Source organism: Haliotis rubra, unplaced genomic scaffold (assembly GCF_003918875.1).
Source record: "Haliotis rubra isolate DU_JTF1 unplaced genomic scaffold, ASM391887v1 Scf35, whole genome shotgun sequence".
NCBI lineage: Eukaryota > Metazoa > Mollusca > Gastropoda > Lepetellida > Haliotidae > Haliotis > Haliotis rubra.
In genome coordinates this window covers 2,001,201-2,027,525 of record NW_025767024.1, presented here as the reverse complement: position 1 = coordinate 2,027,525, position 26,325 = coordinate 2,001,201, and the positions used below count along the sequence as shown (strand labels likewise).

The 26,325-nt window shown below is 36.3% G+C and overlaps 2 protein-coding genes across 10 annotated transcripts in view; one reads left to right on the top strand and one right to left on the bottom strand.

The window, feature by feature from the left end:
* LOC124285001 overlaps positions 1-12,386 on the bottom strand; it is a 117,550-nt gene extending 105,164 nt beyond the window's left edge. For 4 of the 9 annotated variants that reach the window (XR_006900691.1, XR_006900689.1, XR_006900693.1 and 1 more), the window contains exon 1: positions 12,273-12,378. Coding sequence is in view for 2 of the 9 variants with exons in the window: in XM_046721143.1 (XP_046577099.1) it covers positions 12,269-12,353 (85 nt within the window). In the remaining 7 variants the exon portion in view is untranslated. Of the gene's footprint in view, positions 1-9,481; positions 9,584-12,268 lie in introns of those variants that run through there. The other 5 variants (XR_006900688.1, XM_046721143.1, XM_046721142.1 and 2 more) reach the window with 3 other exon arrangements.
* Positions 12,387-12,471: 85 nt separating this feature from the next.
* LOC124284999 (homeobox protein Hox-B7-B-like) lies at positions 12,472-25,959 on the top strand. Its single transcript, XM_046721139.1, has 2 exons — positions 12,472-13,088; positions 24,256-25,959. The coding sequence occupies exons 1-2, from the start codon at positions 12,572-12,574 to the stop codon at positions 24,570-24,572; spliced, it is 834 nt and encodes a 277-aa protein (XP_046577095.1). The 5' UTR covers positions 12,472-12,571; the 3' UTR covers positions 24,573-25,959.
* Positions 25,960-26,325: the final 366 nt, after the last annotated feature.

Sequence of the window (26,325 nt, the reverse complement as noted above, 5' to 3'; positions counted from 1 at the left end):
TTTCAAGCTTTGCTTGTTTACTTAGTGAAAGTAAGCGTCATTGCTTTGTAGTGGAGTTGACAGTGCTGCGTTTGAAATATCACCTCACTACTACAAGGATCTACTTGTAAACGTTAGTGGTCAAGATGCCTGACCATTACGGGGATCTCTGTACCGACCCTTTATGCTACTGGCCTTACTTATTAATATAATGTACATAAAATAAAAGTAGTATCATATATAAGATCAACACTCTGTTCAAATACACAACATATGCATTGCCACTAGATCCCTCCTTGTAAGGATCAGTACTTTGACCGAAAACAGTCTTCAAGTCCAATGTGTTTATGCCATGTGATATGCATTTAAAGCATATATCATAACAAAATTAATAACAAAACGGTATGCAATAACTCAATTTAAAAAATGAAAGATACACACGAAGTAAAACAACGACACATTTTTAAAAATTATGGAAAGGTAAGATAAATACATCATACACGTATTGAATCAAGATATGAATTTACATAAAGTTCTGGTCTACTCACATATAAGTGGGCTGTCTAAACTTAAAAAACGTGTCCCTGGTAACCTATGTAAATTTAACCATTGCACTAGGTACACAAATATAAAATGTATATGGAAGGTCACAGTTTCAGTATTCACATACTCCACATCTTTGCCAGAGTTTACGAACTTAACGCAAAATTGACTCGCTTTCGCGGGTCACTGATACTCCACCCGTCGGTCTCGCCTGGATGGTTATTATGGCTTTCTTTTCATTCGGGTAGTTTGACCCGAAATTGTTGCCAGAATATAAATCAGATCAACCAAGTTGGTGAAAAACTAAGAACGTAAGCTGCTAGACTTTAATATACTTTTTATTCGCAGTATTTCAAAGCGATAAATGTTCACAGAATCGCTATTGTGACGGGACTGCTGGCGACAATCAAAGGAAACGATCTAATTACACCTGTTAAACAGCCACCTCTATTTTCTCCAGTAGGACAAAGTTTTATTGAAAAACCGATAAATAGGACATGTTTAATATACTTGTCAAGATTACCTTTGAACACAACGTTACTTATGGTTTATGTTACAACCGCCGATAAGCAAGAGAATAGCCTTGGCGCACACCTTGCATACCGCAGGATAAATCCGTAGTTTTTCATAGATGTTATCATTTATACTTTTTAAAATTCATTAGTTCCGCAAATGGATTATTCTTAAAATGGATATGTCTTATCCTACACTTCATGTATAAGAGCTGAGGTCTGAACCTGAATAGAATAACAGCTACAACTCACGCGGAAGGTAAACGGAATGTAGAAGTGTGACATTCGCTTAAGACGCTATGTGAAGAGACATGGGGATGTAGATGCTCCTGAACATCAGTAGAATACGCAGATCATGAATATTGGTAGGAGGATACTGCACACGCATTAACGTTGTAATAAAGTAATAATCTTATAGCGACAATACGAGCTAGACTGGAGCGACAATTCAACAGATTTTCAACAAAGACAGGGGCCGTGACAGCTGACATATGATAATCCTATTCGCGGACTCACGTGGTCATTTGGAGCTCGTGCGGTCAAATTGGATGTCGTGTGGTCAGTACATTGTTGTCAGCTGTCCGGATGATGACGCATGGATGGCGGACAGCTGACGAACGCAAGGGAACCTACATCACGCTTTTGCAGCCATTAGGGTTGAAAACCACGGAACCAATGCAACACTTCCCTCGTAAATTTGACGACAGTTCTTTTCAGATTCCCGTGGCAGGGACAGGCTATTGAAAGTGTTTTGAATTTGCTTCTGAAAGTTAAAGTTTTGTACCCCCCTCACCTTAGCGGTTACTGAGACTGATTCAGTGTGGTCACTGATGACTTATTTGTCCCTCTCGTGACAAGGGTCAGTTTGGGTAAATCCGATGTGGATTTATTGTTTTAAAAGCGGGTGTGCTGTTTCCGATAACGGGGTTTAGGTGTAAATTAGAAATGTTTGAACAATCCCGACATAATATCGACTTCCCTACCGCATGCATTTTACAACCTCACGCACACACAGTACATTATACAACTGCGGAGGTTTTGTATAGTACAATTGTATACACAGTATACAGTTACTAGCTAGAAAATAAGATATTCTCAATACGATACAGGTGGCAAATGGACCACAAACGATGCAAAGCATTTAGGAGTTACCACAATAATTGTTGTTTTCTTTATTTCGTTCAGGGACTGTGCAGTGTGAATCGATCTGATCAAACCCAATATTATTTAAAACCAAAAAGAGATGACAATTAACCGTTTGATTTGATGCGCATCTGCTCAAAATTGGCCATACACACAACGTGTTAGGGCCATTAATATCGACGCTTTTCAACCAGACTGTTTTCGGAGTGTGTCCACTATGATACTTTGCTGTAATAACAGCTGATATAGGCACATATGTGATGTGGTAAATTGATGTCAATCAGTGCGTAGAATAATGTTTAATGACTGCTGACTTTAAGGACAAAAACCGAATGAAGTTAACAGATGCAAACAGAAATGAAAAGGAATGTTTGATTTCGAACAGATTTATTTTATTTGCAAAATTCAAATTTTCAGATTTTGTAGGGTATCCTGTATCCGATACTAAAAAAATAACTGTCTGATCAAGAGGTAAGGTGAAATTGGGTTTAACGTCGTGCTTGAGAATATTTCGCTCATATGACGACGTGCATGCGTGTGTATGTGTAGGTGCGGCTGCTTGTACTAGCCCAGACTGAAGCTGGTTTTATAGTGCTAGCCCACTGAGATACCATGCCGCAGTGAAGCAGGAATACCCCACTCAGACACATTATACTGACTCCGAGCCGACCAGTCCTTGTTGTACCCATGAATGCCGAGCGCCAGGCAGGGACCAACAAGTACCATATTTTAACGTCTTTTATGACGCGGTCGGGGTCTGATCACGAAATAAGATGGGTTGTTCATAGTGCATGGCTCAGAGAGTGTCATCGTGACAAAAACATGCAAGATCAAGATATTAAGAACATGTTACAGAACGTATCTGGTTCAGATTCTGTCCTTTGTGACAGCACACAAAATAGTTTTCGATCAAAATATAAAATCATGATACGAATAGCATCTGGTTTAGTGATTGTCCATTACATATACAACCAGATCAGCATGACATAATGGTTATAAAATATCTCATCTATTGACAGTGTGTTGATTACATACTTATATGATTCATAATCTGTAGGTAAATGAAACTATTTATCTGTTTGTTTAATCAAAGTTGATTTACATAATTAACAAATGCGTGAATAGAAATTAGAGCTATGGACAATAAAAGGCAAAGTGAAGCTATACAATATGTCTACAATGATATGGCCATATTCACCAGAATATTTATTAGGTGAGTATAATTGGCACATGTGACAAAATTATAAAGTAAAAGTACAAAGAGAACACACACGGAATAAGGTGTCTAAATGGTCTGTCTAGAATAGTTCTCTTGCTATGAAATATTATTAATGAGCCATACCCAAGTGTATAATACGTTCACGTTACCACAGGCACTCTACAAAGGTCTCATCGTACATACTTATTCAAAATGAAATCAGAATAAAAAATGGCCAAACAGAAAATATATTGTCATATTTTTAGAATACTTTACCAAGGGCATGTAACCGTCCGGATTGACAGGTGTCCGCAGTACATGCTCTAAATGTTTTGCAGATGTTCAAAGGTTTCCAAACGTTTGTCATCAGGATTGCAGTGGTCTGCGATTAAAGAAGGTTTCGATATAAAGGAGTTTTCCTTCTTGGATCAAAACACAATTTTAATGCCCGTTTTAATAAACAGTATCTGCATATTATCATATTAGTCCGATTTCAGGTCATGCAATGAAGTACGTTTTTCTTTTTCCAGCACGAGTGTATGCTAATTTGGAAGCCATCTTTAAAAAGAAAACACCCGACAAATTTTGGTTTGGGTAAAAATCAAATACTGACACAGATGCAAAACACTAGTTATTGACGCCATCTTATGATTGTAACTTATCAATTGCGATGCTTCCTAGGAAAATGTCAATAACATTCAGAACTACATATCCCCTTAAATGTTATTAATGGTATTCTAATAACAACGACATTGGTCTTGTTGGAGAAGAATGTGTCACTTCTATAAAAGTTAATTTTAAAACATCCCTTCGTCTCAAGGTAGACTGCCTATGATACCTTAGTTTGTCAAAAGCACACACACAGAAGCAAACGCACACACACACACACACACACACACACACACACACACACACACACACACACACACACAAAAACGCAAACGCAAACAAGAACTGTTACTTAACTAATCTTTGGTTGTACACGTGTATGTCAAATTTTGATATGCTTCTACAAACACTTACACATACTTCGTTCGCAATCCTATAATGCACTAGTTCTTTTTTCTGATTATGTAAAGATGGCGGAACAGGAACCTTTAGCTTGTGTTTACTATCATAAAATACGCATGGTCTAAGGTTGAGGAGTGTGCTTAGATCGTATCGACCGCCATGGTGGTGTAGTGGACAAGGTGCTGCTCTGTGAGAGGAATTGGCTTGTTCGATCCCAACCTGCACTTGCAAGACGTTATAATCTCCGTCCGTGTTCTGTTTGATTACACACTGACAGTAAAATGATCCGCACCTTCTGTCGTATAAAGACTGATACACCAGAGGACTGATACACCAGAGGACTGAGTAACTAGAGGACTGGCTGTAAACCAGATTCAATCCGTTTTGTATCCGGAGAACGAAAGGTCTGTGGTTCAATCCAACGTTAGCGTCGAACCACAATATGGTAAAGATGGTACTTAATGTTACTACGCCTGATTCTCGGTATCTAAGCGATGAAACAGGAACGTGTAATTATATCGTGACAGTGTGTAGAACGAGGCTTGAATTTGCAATTGAGGGGTCTAATACACGCTGACACACATGCACACACACACACACGCACACACATATACATATGCACGTGCACGTGTCGATATAAGTACTACAACCCACCTCCTGCAGTCATTCCTCACTCATTCTATCGGTCACAGCACCTCCAATGTTTAGTATTTGTTTAGCTTTAAAGATAAAACCCACACAAGACAAACAAGTAAAAAGCTTATCACATATTTGTGTTATTATTCAGCAGACCCAACAGCTAGACAGAACACAGGATGAAGAATTACACTTGAACCAATTTCCATACAAACTGCTGTAACACTTGTACGTCATTCATAATGACAACAATATTTCAATACACACAAATTTCCAGAAAACAAGGTTGACATAGAATCCTTGAAAACGTGTATACAAAATAAATGACATTGAAATACTTTCATAAGTGCATATGCATATCTTTATGCATCTTAATATTAGTCAGTTTTGATAATGTGCCTCATGTTACGCCTTCCAATTATTAAACTCAATGTCCTGTAAGATAGTACATTAGTTCGACAATGAGACCCGTTACCTATAAACATTGTATGTACCCATTATATTATATATTATCATAAGTTCATGAAAGGGGACAATCATCAAGCCCACCTAATTACTGGGCACGCTTGACCGCTGTCCAGATAAATTTTTAATTACGTTAGAACGCGCGTATTGTGTAAATTATTAGGAACGGTGGCGGAATCGATAACCACCATAGTGATATAATTTGTTAATGTACCACGCCAAAACTCGACAAGCAATAAACAAATGCTAATGAGCTCTTCCGCATATGAATGGTCTTATTGGTACATGCATTACTTCACGTAAATGACGTTAACAGTATTCAGTATTGTAAACACTTCAAAACGAAAAACTGTACAATAAGCAACTGAACTGAACGAAATAATTACATCATGTTACACATGCAACCATACTTTCGTTTTATTATCAAAAGTATATTGATCGTTTTAAACATTTTGGGAAAAAAACAAGTTAACAAAATCTATTTCTGAAGGGAAACCACACGAAATGCTGATATATGATGACATTTGGGATGTTACTTTCTGCTTGAAGATCATTTGCAGTATCAACAAACACTTACGTAGAACAAACTAGATAGTGCGCACCGTTGGTGTGTTCATTTTATAACTTAAGTCAATGCTTGTCAGAAGTGAGCCACCTATTAACATTACCATGACGATGCATACAGACGCCCTTACTTTCAGAGATCCACAAGAAAGATAACATTGGGTGATGTTGGATATCTATTGACTTAATGGTTTGGCGCCACATGTATTAAAAAAATGATCACTTTCATTTTAAGATCCGTTTTTCACAATATTCATTTATACCATTTTTCAAATTTCAGAAATAACCTATCGATAGTGCTGTACCTCATAAAATAGTTTTTGCGTGTAAATTCCAACCTGGAAGTTGGGATAGTGCCATACTAGATGGAACGCTCTATATGAGAAATTCCATGGTAGATGGGGTGTCTGCTATGGGTATTTGTCTTTCATTCGAACCAAGATTCGATTATTATGAAAGCCAACTCATTCACTCGCGATCAATATGATATTTTAGTAAATATTTGCTCACATGAAAATGTGAACTCTTCTCAACTTTACTTGAACGAAAATGGAGGAGGAAAGAATCTGTATTATTTCATGGACAATGTCGACCATAGAACCGTGTCAGCCTTATAAGCAGAACATATCCTTAGTGGTCATATATTGTGCAACACGTAATTTGAGAAATATATTTACATTCAATGTGTGCTATATTAAGATAACTCGTTGAAGATTAAATGTATGGTTTGCTTTAAATCTTTTCGTTAAGGAACACCATGATGATGCATACCAAGTTTGATTTGCGTTCAAATGAATCAGGGGCGGTGGGGTAGCCTAGTGGTTAAAGCGTTGGCTCGTCACGCCGAAGACCCGGGTTCGAATGCCCACATGGGTACAATGTGTGAAGCCCATTTCTGGTGTCCCCCGCCGTGATGTTGCTGGAATATTGCTAAAAGCGGCGTAAAGCCGAACTCAGTCAGTCAGTCAGTCAAATGAATCAAATGTTAAGATTATGTGGAAAACGGTAATATACTACAGATGTGGCACAACTGGAGAAGAAGAAGAAGGAGAAAAAGAAAAAGAAGAAGAAGAAGAGTGGAGTTCATATGAAAGTTTTGAATATGTATGACAAACTCGCAGTGTATGTTACAACAACAAGCTCCGAAAACTACTTATGAACGCCAAATGAAAGTATAAACTAATTTATCCAGATCCGTGAAGTGACGATTTCCTAAATGAAGTACACTCTCCTGTCACCGAACAATAAAACTGTTTATGTAAAGCAAACTGTCGAACAACCAACAAACAAAGGCAATACATACTCACACATATCTCTCAAGCAGACAAACTTTTATTCATACCAGCTACGGTATAGCTAACAGTGAGAACCAAAGGGTCATATCTTTGATTTACTGTCAACCCGTTTGGGCCTTTTACTAAGAACTAACATACATACAAATACTTAACAAAAAACATAAAAATGTCAAGCTCAAAACAAAATAAGCTTGAAGCCGTATTTCGTTTCTGTTGAAGCAAAAGTTTGAAATTCCGAGTGACTAATTCATTTCCACATGATTTGCTGTTGACTGTGTAGCCACCTCACAGTTGGGGGTAGGTTTATGGGTGTTTAAGTACCAACGTCGCCAAAAACGGAGAACATGTGATTGAGAAGCTTTACAGTCTCTTTGGGATGTAATTGAAAGCGCTATGTTTATTGCAATGACGATCATCCGTGGTCGATTTCAAACAGTGTTAAATAGGTGTGTTCAGATCGCTTGGGCAAAACGTCTCAGTCTTATAACACATTTTTATAAACACATTTTATATGATACCATCCACGGTGTCTGATATATCATTTTGTGTTGCTTTGTAGCCAAGCTTCTTTATCTAATATATGATCATCTCTTTCGTATAAGAAACAAACATTTATTGATCAAAGTTGAACAGTTTCGTCTTCATTGGGATAGATTGTTGCTCAAGTTACCCAATCGTTAAGGGTACATATAGCAGTTATGCATTCGGGAAGACATTCTACAAGGTTCATTCAATATTTCATTTAAGAGCAATGGCCTAAAATCTGGCTAAATATGTAGCCATTTGCTTATCTGCTAGATTACTATGTTATCGTCCGCAAGCCATATTCATTGAATATCGCCCTACAAGCAACGTTTATAGGATCACTTATGGAATTTAAAATGAATTTACCTCACAGATTCGGTGTAACTTAAAAATAGCCCCAATTGAGGTCTACGTGCTTTCGGTCCTTTATCACCCTTGAAAGCTAGCTTTGAGACAGGCCCGCATTAAACTAATGAGCGAAACTTACATATCCGTGTTTCGGAACTCAAAACGTTACATTCACAGAGTACACCTAACGAATGACTTGTGAATGTCAAATTAACGGTAACAAAATCCACATTTTTCATATTAGGAACTGGGGCTGTCTGGGTGCTGAATTGATTCGACAAGCCAACAGAATCATAGGACGTCTAATGTTTGATTCAACGACTACGCTTCACTAACGATATCTCACAGTCACATCAGTTGCCTATGAGTGGGGTTTTATTTAAGAAAATGTTCATATTTTTTCATTTTCGAAAAAAAGTAAATTGAAAAAAAAAAATGCCCTGCTATTCCTTTAACATTACAATTATACCATCCTTTGCTATTCCTTAACCTTAATATATCCATGGCCCACTTTGCAATGAATATCGATGTATTTCGGGTTTTTTATGCAATGGTACTAATTTCGATATTTTATCGGTTTTATTCTTTTTAGACACAACACAGTGCATTTGCACATATTGTAATATACGCTGTTGTAGAAGGGTAGTTACTGTTTGTTTACGAGTACATTTATCTTTCGTTAATGGTGCAAGTTACAGTTGTCAGTTTCATTGAAATCAACAACGAAATTTATGTCTCTCTCGCGTCAATTTCCATCTGCCTATTTCAGTTTTATTGCCACGTGTACCTTTAGAAGGAAAGAATATTCGTCCCGAACATCCTAATTGTACGCATCTAGAACTGATATTTTCAGTTGCGAGCATTGTCTCTTTGTTAAACAAATATACCTTTCCAGTATTTAGGTTTTCGGGTGATTTGTGCAATTAATACACAAACCATTAAGAAATATGGTATGTTTATTCTACGCCATTCCATTAATCATTCTTAATAGCCAATGAATGCATAATGTCACGGATCTTGTAAGACGAAAAGTAAAATATAATATAACCCACATCGAATATTTATCGCTTCCGTTCTAACATTGCAATACATAACGATATACATAAATATACAATTTGAATTTCATCATTCAAGGGCATTAAACGAAATTCGTTTCTGAGCATATTAGCCAAGGCGAACGCCACACGCTTCCGCTCTCTTATTAATGCATAGTGCTACTGCAGGGTATAACATTTTCATGCAATAAATAATTTTGACATTACCACGGCTCCTTCATTTCGTAGTGAGAGGAAGATGTCACCCCATGGGCCAATAAGCCAACTTTCTCTCTGGGTAGAAGTAGCTGGTACGGCTACATCAACATAACCACTGACAGTCCGAGGCCAAAGGCGGGAGGACTCATGCTAAGATTGTGTCAAATATTTAAATGTATTCCTACAAGTGTTTAACGAATGTTCGTTCGTATCTTTGCCCAGCCGAAACGGGATCAATCTCTTCTCATATGAAATATCTAAACTTTCACAAAGAAATTTTCTTTCTGCTTTTTGTTGAAACACGATATCCATATTCCATTTATAACATGTTACGACCTGGTTAGTTGCCAGATCCTAATTGATCATTCGGTTTGAGGTAAAACATGCCAGGTTGCCATCAAAGGTTTGTGTACGAACTAAATATGTGGCAAATGTTCTATAGCGGTGTTGCATAAACGCCGCGACACATTGTAAATTTATCTTGCATAAACTATTTAATTATATATCGTAGCTAAGTGGACTGAGTCGTTTTGAAGCGTATACAATATCGTATACTACCCATGTGTAACACTCTACAAAAGTATCACCTGTCCCGACATACCACGATGGTGACTATGTAAAATATTACAGTCATTAGAATAAAATACACAACAGTTATAATTATTCACATTTTATGAGTTAACTAGTGATTTAATTACATCCAAGACATGGCTTCACGCGTAAACCTTCATTAGACCTATTACTATTAATTATTCATTGACTACATTCATGCGGAAAATCTTAGACAACACAGTCAAAGGAAAAACAATGCCTACTGAACAGGTCATATTGTTTTTCATCTTTTTAATTTGAATGTTTTCACAATACGCCAAGAAAATGAAACATATCTCTAAACCTGTTTGTACACATGCTTACATTTTTATACAGTGTTAATGAGAGAAATATATTTGATGGTGTCACACACAATAACATCGAGTAATTACCACATATAAATATTGTGATATGATTGTTTATAACCTTCTATTCATTTACTGAAAAATAATCATTTTAAACGAAAATAATAAAAAATTCTGCACAAAATCTTAGAGGTATGTTTATTTACCAAAATATTTACTTGTCGATGGTAGATCCCTCAAAAACCTAAAAAATGTTATATGACATGAAGCAACAATAACTATTATTTTCAACAACTGATTAAGAACATGAAATAAATATCATTGCGACCAGTTTTAACGTTGAGAAGGTGTTTATGTGACTTACACAACTTTCTACCTTCCTTTCATTTGTTTGTGTTATGAAGTATACAAAGCAATGCTATTGTCATTATTATATCATATCTATATCCAATGGGTAGAAATGTCTATCTAAGTTCAAAAGTGTATATTGCATGTGGTGTATATTTCATCATCAATAATTCAAGATCCCCAACATGCAGGATCTTTGACTGATGCATGTACGGTTGAATCTAACACCATCGCGGAGGCTTCGCAATAAATCATGTTTCTATTTATATCACTACATCTGACAAAGGGACTTTCGTTTGAATTTGCAACATTTTCGTTTGTTATATTTCTGAAATTGTTGAAATCAGGTGTTGTGCATTTGCATGCAAATTTAGAATTAAAACGTCATATATATTGAGCCTGTCGATGTATGCCTGTAAAAACATGATATTCATTTTCAGAATGCCAATATTTCGTTGTTATCGAAATATGGCGTTACTTGGTTTACACCAAAGTCTAGCCTTTATTACATCAATAATATGCACGTATATCACAAACAACAAAATATGATATCACTTACATTTTTTATTTCATAAATTTCCGTAATGTCAGTTTTGGTAAATTTGTAGTACCTGAAAACATAATATGGTGAATTTTTAGTAGGAATATTACTAACATTGGTATGTGGATTTCATACGAATTTTCCAGCATATAATGAAAGACGTGTACTCTTTAAAAAAGCAACATGTTCGATGATTTTACAAGAAAATACTCTTATCAACTTCTTTAATTTTTTATAAAATCATATAAACAATGTTTGACAAGTTCATTTTAATAGAACCCCTATATTTAACACTACATAGTACACATTATTCTATGCAAAATTATTAAAATGAGCCGGCGTTCTCATTCATGTGGAAATATTCATGTTCATTCGACACTATCCAAATGTACGAAAAATCATTTCGTCCGTGAAATGTACATGTTGTAGATGACAACTTCTCCGAAATTGACACCCATGTACACAATGGCAGAAGCATAACTGTTGAACTACGACATGACACGTCTTTGACGGGTCAACGAAAGGGTTGTATTAGGGCTGCTAATGATAGAATGATAGGGGTCTGGGATTATCGCCTATCAAAGTCTGTTCAGAAGATAATAGAGATGCATTTGGCTCGACAAACCGTAAGCTCTCATTCTATCTTCCCTGGATCCTTGGAACCCGATCCCCCATAAAACAGTTCGCTTACCGAAGTGGGGATATTTTATTACAGTCCTCAATGACTGGCCATTGAAAGGTATTGCACGCTGTCGGCTACCGATTGTCTCCCAATGGTCATAAACTCGAAATCGTTGCTAAATAAAATCGTTACGACTGATGCATTCTTATGAGTGTAGTATTATCAAGTCGTAAATCCTTTATTGCGAGATCGGGACAAGTGTGTCTTAGAGAATTAATTCAATCTCGAATGCCCACTTTCATTAAACGTGCCGACACGTTTTCGTAAGATTTGCTTCGTTTTGCTTCTTTTCCAAATCGCGAGTGAAATAGGAAGAAACGGGTACTAACTCACTTTGACTAGAATTCCGTCAGAGTCCGCTGTTAAATAGCACGAGCAATGCGTTGAATTCATTCTCCACCTCGTGTCATTCATCAGACCCACAACAAAAAGGTAAGCCCTTCAGACGCACAGGTGCGTTTCTCGTGAGACGATGCAGGTCACGTGGCTACGCCGCGCCGTCTGATTGGCTGGTGAGCTTCGCGTCACACAGCCGTCGGCTGCTATCCTTTGGTGGGGGTGGTTTGCAGATTGGACATGTTGAAGGGACTCCGAAGCACAAATCATTTGTCGAGATAAACTGCCTCAACGGCATGAGTTCGTATTATAGTAATATTCTGCCAGGTCCTTCTGGTGGTACAGCGGTCCACATGGACCAGCCACTCTACCACAGTGATACAAAGTTGGAAAATATGTATCTCCCGAATTCGCCACAAATGTCTTATGACAGTTCGCCGCTATACGGCACAGGGACTTACATGCGGTATGGAGGTTATGAGAGAGTTGAACCACGAACAGCTGATATCAAACCCCAGCAACAGCAACAACAACAGCAACTAGCGAGTTGTTCACCGCCAGCCTCGGCTCAATATCCAGTATATCACAATGCAACGGAAAATATATATGGGACATCGTTCGAAAACCGAATGGCAGACTGTAAAAATAGTGATGGGTGCCCTCCGAATCAAATGCCACCTTTCTATTATCATCCGCAGCAACAACTTGGCGGAATGCAAGAGGTGACGAACAGTCCAAATAGCTATGGTCCTTTAAACGGAATGTCGTCACAAAATATGCCTGTGTACCCTTGGATGAGACCAGCGAATGGAGGTATGTATAATTACTGTTATTTCATATCATGAAATATGACATGTCATAATGTGTATGCAATATGTTGCAGTTTCAGCAGTCATTGCCAATATTGTACCTCTCAATGTCTGTGTATTACACTCCGCGGTCTATTCTAGAAACGGCAAAAATACCCCTACGTGTTATGAATGAATCCTAGAAGTAGGTTAGGCATCAACAGTTTAATTTGAACGTCAGAGTACGACTACCGCGTTTGCGCTACTCAGGGATAAAACACAGCCTCTTTGCATAATCAACCTGTATATTTCACAATGTACATGGCAGTTTGTGCATGAGATATGTATTCTGAATTATGCATTGACGGGATATTACAACACGTGCAAAATGCTTTCTATATGATAAACATACGGTAATACTCTGCCATACTTTGTTCATCTGCTTTCAAATTGTGGAAGAGGTTTGCACGAAACAAAGCCGAATGAGAGACAATGTCAATTTCGTGTTCCCTGAAATGTAATGGTGTTGATTTCAATGGCTTCGCTATTGATTAGTGCGAATATCACTATTCAGAATAGCGCGAGGCGTCTGAAATTGCTTCCCCGTAATGTGAAAACGATAAAAAGGAATGAATGAAAAAAGGGAGAAAATAATTAAATGCAGGACTTGTAGAAAATGCTTGAAATAGAGAGGACTGATATTTTATAGGGATTTATATCAATCGAAAATGGTTGTTATTTCATCAAAATTACATCAATCAAACTTTTAAATTATCAATAGTTTTAGACGTTGATTAAACTTAAAAGAATCATTACTGCTCCCTCGCTGGTTCATCCTACTTCATACAAAACATAGAAATACAGTTATTTTATCATACAGGAGTACATACAGATGTACACAAACGCTGATATCTGTATAAATTTCTATGCAAATTAGTCTACCTTCCATATGTTTACCAACATGGCCTCCTTGTCAACATGACTCATATCAGTCCCAGTACAGACCTGTTGATTTTTTATATATCAAGCACATGTCAACAAGATATATCTTGTTTGATACTGCAGTCATGTCAAACAATCAACATACTTTGAATATGGCAACCACTTGTGTACATTCATCACTTATTTTACCACTTGATCTCAACGAAGCTGTAGCTGTTAGGAAAGGTATATTTATTTCACTTGCAGTCTAGTTATTACACTTCTGTATGTATCAGTAACGGTATCCTACCATATTCTCGTAAAATGTTCAGTATTGTTTAAATAAAATATAGAAGTCATCTGTTTTCTTTTACAACAGAGTAGAAAGTGAAGTAGTTTCATGTCTTCTCTAGCCATGCGTCCAAATTTCATATGTTTAGCAAGTTATATGATATGAACATAAAAGTAATGATATGAACATATATATCATCAGAAATATTCAAATATAAACACAGGTATACACATCAAAACTATATCTGGCCAAAATATTACAAACATTATAACAAAGGTTGCTTGGTTGTAAATAGTTACCGACATACTGCAAACATAAGGTTCAAAATCAGCCATACCCATCAAATACACCACAATAATTGCCATTTGTTTCTGTCTTTCTTAACAACCTTGGACTTCTAATTTCATTTGCTCGGTAGGTTTTATCAAGAGTTTATTATAATGTAACTGGCATCAGATATATCCAAGGTAGGTCTGTGTAGATCTATAGAATGTAGACATCTTTAACAGAGCGGTGTCAATTTGGGGGAAATGTACATTTAGGCATATGTATATCAACAAGACATTGACCTTTTGTCACGATTTACTGGGTCATATGAAATGTACGTAAACAGACAACGCTAAATAGCCTCAAGCTTCATGGCATTGTGCGATCACTGTTGAATAGGATGTTCCCTTACTAAAGGGAAAGCTTGAATTGTGTTGACACAAAAAACACAAGGTAATAACAACATGTAGTTGATATATTATGGTTATGAAACGGAGTGGTGCTCAGTATGAATAGCCATGTAATGAGTTTGATATGATATATTTTTCATAAAGATTCTTATGATGAAATCAATTTCATTGTGAATAAATTCATTCACGCATCGTATTTCCAATCTGACACGCGTAATCTGATATATTGCCGTTATTAATATGATCGAAACATGCTTTTTATTTGATGTGAAACAATTGTGTAGGAAATAACAATATTATAACAATAAAACAGAACGCGTTCAACGGGCTCTGCCGTCGTGAGAAGCAAGGCGAAAGCAAGGCGCTAATGATTAATGAGTATTTTTCAAAGACACGAAATAAGCTCGGCCATTATGATAGTACGGCGCTCTCTGATGTATATCACAAACACCTTGAAGTGTGTGAGAGGAACTCACTACAATACGAAACCGAACAAATAGGACCCCACAAACAGTTGAAATAAATCACCTCGCCTCTTCGCGTTTTGGCTATCGCGAGTCTGTGGGCATTCAGCGACTCCTGTGGTCTACAAGGCGACTACCTGTTATGCTATTGTACATTTCAATCCGAAATGTACATACTCTTGCAAGAACACATTTCTGATACACATTTCAGACAGTTATGTACATATTCCAAAGCAGGTCAACCCTGGTCACATTATATATTACGACGCGGTCCGTACCGTTAGGAGCGGTTGTGATGGGTATGATTGACTGCAATGTACATGCGAAATGATGATTTTTAAGCTGGTAACTGGTTGAAATGTACAACCTTATGTAAATGTCACAATGCAGTGAACAGCATGAGAAAACATGTCGCACGAGGAAGGCCTAACGGAGGTGATAATTCATATGGACACTAAGCTGTTTATCTAAACAATCTGACTAGATATACATTGTTTAGGTCAGTGTTTATTTCTAGTTAAACATCAAATACATGCTTAACTAAATAATCACCTTGTATATACAATCCATGAAATTTATTGTGCGTTATATGACGTGGCCATTCAGCGTGGGTTCAATGGCTAGTAAAGTGTTCGCACGTCGTAAAACGATAAAAGTGTCCAATAAAACTACTTTTATTTGTACTTATTCTTCTTTTAGTAACCTGTGCTTTACTCTTCTGCTTCTGAGGTGTGTACAGGGTTAATCCTTGTTTAAAATAGCATTTAGTGATTATGATTAATTCATTTAGCAACTGTAATAAAAGGAGAATGACTTTCCTAACATTATTACCATCTCCCTCGGCTGCAATAACGCGTTAATAAAACGCAATTCGTAATATAATAAAACGCATTCGGTCGATGTAGTAGCATGACTTCAAAAGCAGATGACATAAAACATGAGAGAAATTATTCGTATGATATGTATTGATAAGTTTATATTTTTCCTGATTGCCTATATATATGTCCCAATCACTTTGTTGTAACGTCGTGTCAACAATTATTCGTCGCTGAACGTTTCCAAACTTAAATTTTAAATGAAACGTTCTTTGTGTAGAAATGTTCACTAAACGGCAATAAAACGAAATGGCGTTTTAAAGTGCGTATTCAATTCGTTCCTCGTCTCCTTGTGCGGATAATATAGACAAATTCAGTTTATAGAAACCATTTTGTTAATTTCACAATACTCTCCGATCGATAAAGACGGACTGGAATAAATGTCTTGAAACATGCTATTAGGGGGAAAAATGTTTATTTTGCAGAATTTGTAGGCAAAACGAACACAAACTGGGTGTCATTACTTTAAGGAAACAGCCCTGCATGTTTCAACCAGCCTGGAAATTCATCCTGAGGTGCAAATGTCACAGGAATTGTAATTTCTTTGTGAAGCAATTCTTTTCACTATCAAACGATGAATACAGTGACCCAAAAACACTCTGATTCAGGCCTAAATAGAGCGAAATCCGTCTCAATTCCCTTCAATGTACAATCGATGGTTTGAACGAAGGCGAATGGGGAAGTGCTGATTTATGGTAAAGTGCTCAGAAGATAAAATATTGCAGTGATGGTTAAGCCTGGCACTGGGATATTGATCGCAAAATGACGAATGAACAAATAAAAATGTAATTAGATTATGAAATTTGATTGGGCGTTTATTTATTCTTTCTATCTGTGGTTTTTGTTTCAATTATCCGTCGTGTAATTTATTTGAAACCAATTCATCTAGTTCCAGAGAAAAAACGATATTCTGTACATTTTTTGTGAAGTATATTGGATTGAAAATCAACACATCAAACATAATTTGAATAATCTTGTTAATATTTTGACAAAAAAATTGTTTTTATTTCTTTTCGAATCCCATTATGAATGCAAGACAGCAAGGAATAGTTTCATTTCTTATGTTACATAGTTTTCGTTAATTTGAAAGAAAGATTGAAATTATAATTCCATAAAATGTTTCATACAAAAATACAAACGTGGCGCAGTTATGCTAACCACTTAGATGCGTCTTGTTATATTCTCCGTTTCAAAAACAAGCAATAAATTGGTCGCAGTTTAGCATAGCCCTAATGCTCCATTCAAGGTTGGTTATCGTGAGTGTCCTTTTTGTCCGTTGTCAGTTCAAACACATTGAGATATTCACCTGTAATTGGGGGTTGTCGATTTCAATAATACATGTCAGTGAGACATGACTTTATTATCAAGGTCTATTTCACATCATTTCACGTCAACATCTAGTTCAAAAGATGCTGTTCACTTGATACCTATTTAACGATGAAAGTAATTTCGCGTAATGCTCAGTTAATTTTGGAAAATAGATGGCTTTTTGTAATCTGCTATTGGATATACACGTTTATTCATTTGACAAGGATCAAAGAGGGTTAGTCTTTTACACCATGATTTATCTGATTTCTCACGATTCCCCATCTTTAGCATCCATTTCTCTTTGAAAGAAACCGAAGCTTAAACTACCATCGACCGCCGAAATTAACACTCCCATAAGACACATATGGGTTATGGAATAGCCTGTCAAACTGCCCAGGAGGGATGTTTGTTTTCTCCCTCCTTGAAATTGACCACTCCGCTACCGATGTCGGTTTCACTTCATCATCCCTGCATATGGGAACTCCTGTCAGACGGCGAAATGACTTTATAACCCTTTTCTATTCGTTTGAAATCAACAACTTCTAAACCGAGCGCTGATGGGGGTTTACAAGCTTGACGCTAGATTTCTTTTATTGCATCAGGGTGGTGACATGTTGAAATAGAGCTCGGCTTCTAATGGCCCGGAAAATGTATTTCGCTTAAAAGTGAGAATTTCCTTTTAACTCCTCTACGAGCCTGTCAAACTTTGGTCAGGGGTACACTGAGAAATAGTTCCAAGACACTTTAAAAAGCTCTCTCACTTTCAGAATTTCATTTCCTGACTTTCACTAATTTTAAACTACACCGAAATCCAATTTTGATCGATCTTGTCATCATTGTAACAGTGTTTAAGGCAAGAGAAAATATCTCACCATCGTCTTTTACGTCTGACAGCTTTCTCCTTCAATCGTATTTTTGAGTATTTTTCAATTGTCATAACTGTAAGTTTTCTCCTTGAAACAGTTACTTTCTGTTCTACAGAAACAGAAACAAGAAACTTCACTCAATTCTACCCCACGCATCGATAACGCAGGTTTTGGAAGTGCTTAAAATCACGTGATGGTTTGAAGTCATTTAAACGTAATTAACTTACCTTTTACTCACGGTGAACAAGTTGTAAATAGGGTAAATGTGGATATTCACCGAAAATCGTGGCTCTTTCAGAAAAATAACCTTCACACGTGAATTTATGGAAGCATACTTAAGGATCTCTGACAGATTCGTTAAGTGAATATGTACATGAACTAATTCATTTAGGTCATATGCATAGGAGGCCCTTCATCTGAAAATACGAACATATGCAGTGAATCCGCCAGTTAATTGGTTAAAGAAGAGTATTAAAACAAAACAAACATGTATGCATAAAATTTAAATTGATGGTTTCAAGGATTCAGAGAAGAAACCGACTGCTTTGCTATTCGATAAAACACAAACATGTATCCATATTTAAATCAAAAGATTATGTCAAAAACTACCTCAAACATGTAAATGTTCGACCACTTTCAATCAAAACTGTAAAAAGGAAATGTGATGAAAATCTTTATTTAGGAATTTATATGAAAACGAAATATGATTTCTCAAGGAAAAGAAATGCTCAATATTATTTAGGTTTGTGTTGGAATATATACAATTAGTATGGTTCTGTATAATACATTAATTAAAACACAAACGTCGAAACTGTTATTCTCCTCGTGACTTGTCATTGATAAGCCTGACCTTATGTCTCACTTAACAATGATAATTCATAATCCGTTTGTTTGACGAAAAAGAAACCGCAGGTGTACAAATTGCGAGTTTTAGACATATCTTATAAAGACAAAGTCCAATGAATTTTACAGGAGATGTTAAACTAATCCACTCTGCAACAGCCGAAGCGTTATGGATAGTGAGAGTACCAGTCAAGCATGGTCCCAAATCATTCATTATAGAACTTTCGACTTATATTTAGACGTGTGACCTATTCCGAAGCTCCTTGTCTCAAAACAAACTTTGGCATTTGACAATCTAGCTTCAGCTTTGTCGATTTCAATCAATAGCCTAATATCTGGATTATTTTACAGACGAAGCTAATTGATAGGGTATTGTTGATTTCAGCTTGATCATGTTGAATTTCTTGTTGGGATCTCATCTTACCAAGGCATATGGCTTTCGGCATCTATTGATTAACGCCCGGCTTATGCAGTATATATCGAAATCGACATCGCTATGAGCGAATTGTCGTGCGATATGACATCGATCAATTTCAGCATGAACGCTTCTCTCTCAGATATGGCTTTTAGCTGCATAATGTAGTTTTCTTGAACCAGGCATGAGACATAAGGAAAACAGAATTATTCATTTCATCTACAGATGAGTGACAGGCATCAATTTCAACTTTAGTAGAAAGGACTCCATGAAATCATAATTATTTGGCATCACAGCGGTTCATCTATATATTCGAACAAGGGCTGAGAAGATATATTTGTGTTAGATTATGTGTGTGAGACTTCAAAGATTGAAGGCACCCACTAAGTCTGTGAAACATGCAACGAGGGAATACTTTTTAGACAAGTGTGCTGAATCTGATTTGTAATTGATGGAGAGCGAATTTCCAGTTAGATGAACACTCATGGATTATTCTAATCATCGTTATTATCATTATTATAATTGGCGTTGCAACTGTATACCCTGGACTATAGGTCAGGTTTTGGTTTATTTAATTCCGTCCAACTTATACGACACAAACACTTAAACAATTATTGTAAGTGTTTGTAATGCTCTGTGGAATACCCTTCTTCCAAACTACCGAGTGTTTCCGTAGGGGATGGATGTGCTGTTTCTCACAACCAAAAACCACAGCGAGTAGTGTTTGTGATTACGACACGGACATTAAAAAGCTCCCGGGTTAAACTTTCACGCCAGAGAATTTGCTTTTAATGATCAAAAAACACATTAATTCTGTCCTAAAAGACATCAGTTTCGCCCAATCCACGTCCGCCAAGAATACATATATATATATCCCACTGTTTGTTTGCTTGCTTTCCTTTGTTCTTTTGCATGGTTTATAAAATTTTATTTAATTTGTCTGATGATATTTTACATTATATTGCGCGGGAATAATGATATTTTTAAAAATATTCTTTCATGAAACCAATGTACGCGCTGTGTTTCTAAAAGTCGTTAAAAATTTGAGGCCAAAGCTTGAAATAAATTAAGAACTTCGTTACAATGAGTATACGGGTACTTTATATGAAATTTACGATGTATCAGACTGACGAATTTAAATATTCCCCATGACATTACGGCATTTCGTGCTCCTTTCTTCATAATTTATAAACACGAGTCTTTGATTGACATTTGAGTGACAGGTACTTTCGAGGCATCACCGATGTTTTCCGTTTTGAAATAGGTTTAATGTTTTATTTTCAGAAACACGAAAGAGACAATGTCTATCAATAGGTGTGTTTGCAGTCATCGTTCATTATTCAAAAGCACACAGAGAAATAAACGTTTTTAACAAAATAGCCCGGAACGAGTCTGAACGCTACATTGCAAATAAACATAATAAGTCACTGCTTACACGAAACAATAATGTGTTAAGTTCAAGAATTGGCCAAACCTGGTTCATTTCTGCATAGAACACATCTGGGTTTATAACAGTATTAAAAAATCAATTCACTGTTTAAAACATTTGGCTCTTATGTGACCAATTTTTCAGTGCAGAGTATACATATTCGTTTGTAGTTTTGGCTATGTGTTGTTGTGTGTGCATGTGTCGATCATGTCGACGTCGGTGTATTCATCTCTTGTGTTTCCATGGTGTAGAGTCGTCTTGAATACATTATTCATTCTTTCCCTCACGTGCCATGCATTATGAATTATCATTTACGTGTATCGGACACTAACATCACACGTTTCCCGTAACTTCAGGCCGATCTTGCCGTACCAAGCCACTTCACCATCGTATCTTCAAATTCGTAAAATTCAGAAAAACGTAATTGAATAAATAAGAATTTGACCTGCCTTTTTTATGTTGTTACGTGTTGCATACGTGACAAGTTTCCCGTAACTTCAGGCCAATCTAACCGCACCAAGTCACATCGCCATCGTACCGTTAAGTTCGTAAAATTCAGAAAAAAGTAATTAAAGGAAAACAATCTGACCTGACATTTTCAACGATGTTAAGTTTGGCAGACATAAATTTCCCGTAACTTCAAGCCATCCCACCCATGCAGGACACAAACTATTTGTTCCCTCAAATTCGTAAACATTAAAACGAAAAACAATTTAAGAAATATATATCTGACCTGGAATTGAGCATGTAGTTTAGGGTGGTAGATGTTTGTTAAGTCCCAAACGTGAGTTACAAATCTGTAAAGCCTTTTTTGAGGCTGCACGATTCCCTGTAAATATATTTATAATTATGACTAGTTTGTTAAATTATTGTATACTAAAGAAATAAAGTAACGACACATGTTTTATAGTAGCTTAAACTAACACATTCAACAAATTGTTATTCGATGGTAATGCGTTTGTGTCGGGTATCATGTTTGTGTTATTATTTTTTTATCTTAAGTTTGCAGAGTTTCGGTACCTGGTTTCAGCCAAGTAACGTTTTGATAATTTTCGTACACTTTTGATTTTAAAGGGCGTACAGTAGTTTGCCCGGCAGTTTACTGATTAACACTGGAATCAATACCCTTTCACTCGTTACATCAAAGTTTGATTTATTGGTTTTATGACACAAATATTCCCACGATGGGTGGATAACCCTCACTCGGTTATCCTTCACACAAACAGACCATTCAGTGAAACTAATGTTTAGTAAATAAACATGCCCCCGGCATTTCATAAATCACAGCATTCGATATAAAACGAAATTTCGTTACTGACAATTTAATGAAAGGGTTTACCCTAATCCTCAACAAGGAACCAAAATCACTTCTAATCACACCTCATGATGTTCAATCGTCAAGTGTCGTAAAGCAATTATTTCAATAGCACTTAGTTTTTATTGCCTGTCTAGGCATTTCGCAAACAATAGCCAAGGCGAGAGAATTGCAATTATCTCCCTTTGGTAATAAACCGATTAGCTCGCCCAGTATATTGTTTTCAGGAGCCATCGAAATCTTTGTGTTTAATTGTCAACATGCGACTGCTGTCAAATTTATTCGACTCTGTCACTGAGTCATAAATGCCGAATAGGCGCCAATACCCACAAACGCTGCCTTTGCACTTACATATTGGGGTCGGATGTATGTTTTGACCGAGATAGCAGGCAGCGTTGTATGTGCCTGGGAGATCTTTAACTCGCATGGCGTTGTTACCTCGTGTCGTCAAATCGAGTAAATGTCGCTCTCCTGTCCACGAGTCTGGACGTATTCTTTTACCGGTTTTAACGCCTTTGATCATATAGTTTGATTTATTGATTTCACTGGGGACAGGTAGGGTAGTTCCCTGTAGCCCTGTCTGTTTCCTATTAGATAGCATCGGGCCCAGAATCAAAGAAAACGCCCGCACACTTTTATCCCATGCTGACGTTTACGGTTCGCTAAACTCGAGACAGAGCTAGTAAGGATCACTGCTCAGATATAATACGTTAGGCCTACCGAAAAGCGGATTGTGGTGCTTTTCTTGCTATTAATACTCCACGTGTGTTCATATTACTAGTCAAGGGTAATAATCGGAAGAGCGCTGAGACAAGCTTTTGTAATGCAACGGGCCATTAAGGCATATGTAGGCTTAGAGACAGAAAATTAAATCATCAAAAATGCATATGTAAAAAAACAGATGGTTTAATACACTGTCGCTTAGTGCGAGATTTCACTTGTTTACTGCATGAGTGAGTTTGAAAAAAGGGGCGGTTTTACTCGATTTCAAAAATAGCAATAACAAGTCGATGTTTGGTCGTCAGAAACTTCAACTAGGAGCTTTGTTGATTGTCTGGTCCATAGTGTCAAAGCCATGTTTCATAATGTACGGATACAGTTGGTCCATTGAAACGTGTTACTTTCAACAAACGACACTTCGACATAGAGCAAAACATACAGAGTTATTATGACATTCCATTATCAATTGAACAGTACATTAGGAAATAAGGTAGTTAACCACATATGCATGACATTGTATGCACTAATATTTCTTGTTTTATGTAAATTAACAAATATATGTACACATTTGCCATATTTATAAAATATTAATTCCTATCTATAAATATAGATATTCCTATCTATAAATATAGATCTATAAATATATATAATATATATATATATATATATATATATATATATATATATAGCAATGAGATGATAAATATGTACATATTGTTGTATATATAGAAAATAGTACATGTTGAAAAAAAAAAGGGAAACAACAACAGTGTATTGATAATTATTAAAAAAAAGTTCATAATAAAATTTGATACATTATGGGTTTTTTCAGAAAAATAATTCTGGATCAATAGCAATGTCGATGATATGCAAATGCTCTTCACGTTTGTTTTGCATTTTGCATACGTGTCTTTAATACTTAGCAACGCGGAAGACAATGCGTTGTATCACAATTTACAGAATAAAAGTGAAGAATGTTTTAAAAATATATTGTTAATATTTTTAAATATTTTTTCAACAAGATATTTCTGACGATTTGAACTAACATATTTTTCTTTTGATTTCAGAGGTGCATTTTGAACAGAAACGGACGCGACAGACATATACAAGGTACCAAACTCTTGAATTGGAGAAGGAATTCCATTTTAACCGGTATCTCACCAGGAGGAGAAGGATTGAAATTGCACATATGTTGGGACTTACTGAACGCCAGATTAAAATCTGGTTTCAAAATCGACGAATGAAGTGGAAAAAGGAAAATAATTTACAGAAGCTTACAGGTCCCGATAAAAGCATGAAGGAAGAGTCACTCTCTCCCCAGAGCATCACAAACAGTACCCCCATAAACATGAACGTCCCTTCGCCCCAGGATTCGACAGGGTAGGGTGCTACGGCCTTGACACTCCCACTTGAAACCACAGAAAACGAGAAATACAGTCTCGGTATATCCTCAGGGTAAATGTCTAAACCAGTTGATCATTTGAACTCATCTTTTTTGTAAATTTGAGTGATTCAACTGTATCGGAGACTCGAATGCGGGTGGATTTTTGTCCATTCGTTCGAACCGTGTACCTCGATCGTGAAAAAGGACATTTAAACCACCTCAAACTTTACAAAGGAGGAAGATGCCCGAACGGATTGGTGATGATTCTTGCAAGTGTGATCAGGAAATAGACTTGAAATGCACAAGCTGAAATTGACAAAAAAAGTGCAATTGACAGTAATAGACATGATATGTGTTTCTCATGCCCCTGAGCCAAGCTTCAATTCTTACATTTGAAATGCTGATATTGCATTATCTATACAGTGGGTTAATCCAGCTTTCACCAGTCATTATCCATCTTCAGACAAACCATTTTAATCTGTTTAAATATGTTCCTGGTCCTATGAAACCTTGCAGTGTAATACCTTATCGAAATTCAGTTAAAAACTGAAACACATTAGATTATTCGATATTCAAAGGATGTTAGAATGAAGGGGAAGACAGAACCATTCGCCAAAAGACTAGACCAAATGAAGACTCCCGTTAAATGTCTGGAAAATGTTAGCCTACATTTTCGTATGTGTAAACTATTACGAATTGTTTGTTTCATATACCTTTTTACGAATAATTGTTGTCCAACCAATTTATTTTAAGTATTGATTGTAATTTCGTGAGAATTGTCTACATAACACATTTCGAGGGAGTAAAACTATTTGCTTTTAGTTATCATTCCGGTTTTATCCAACCAATCCACAAACCCGTATTATCGGGTTGTGCATTTTATATATACAATGCTGGAAATTCAGAGTTTGAATGCATATTTCTAGGGGTTGTATCCGTTGATTGCATAACAGTAGACGAGAATTTTGAATATGTAATATATTTTCCGTGTTGGTTTCCACACATCATTGAAATCCTCAGAGACAAACCGTTGACTTAGTAATACAAGATGCTCAAAAGAAATTCATGTTCATTTAACGTCCCAAAACATTAACGTTATACATAAAACAAGTAAAGCCCAACAGTGATGAAATGTAAATATATTTATGATTTATAAAAATAAATAGCCACAGGTCTAACTGACCATTTAGTGCTATTCTGTGTTGTGCGCGCAGGCGAGGAGAAAACTCGGTTCATCATTTTTTTGCAAAAACGAGAATTATGAATATATTTTGTTATTTGTATATTCATTTCCATTTGTCAATATCGGTAGTCAAGATTAGACGTTTAAATTATCAACTTACGTTACAATATCATCTTGTTTTCAATAAATGTCATATCAGTTTACCGTCTTGTGTCTGTTTTTTCAATTTAATACCATTTTGTACTGGCACAAGCTGCCTCCGTTATATAAGTATATTATTTGATGATTCATTAAATGCTCTCGTCTATTCGGTGTTCTACGTTTGTTAAATATTCATGCGTATTCTTCCAACATTAGTCTAAATAGACTGCACTCTTATGTACAATAATTATCCATCTACACTAAGAAATTTGCAAAAATGGAACCCTAACATTTCATGCTAAGACATGCAGCCAGGACCATTATTTTACACGTCTAACTGTTTGGTCAGGCACGTTGTGGTAATTATTCAAATTTACATTTGTTTAATAGTCGGTCTGTATATTGTCGCTGGTACAAGAGTACGTTTGA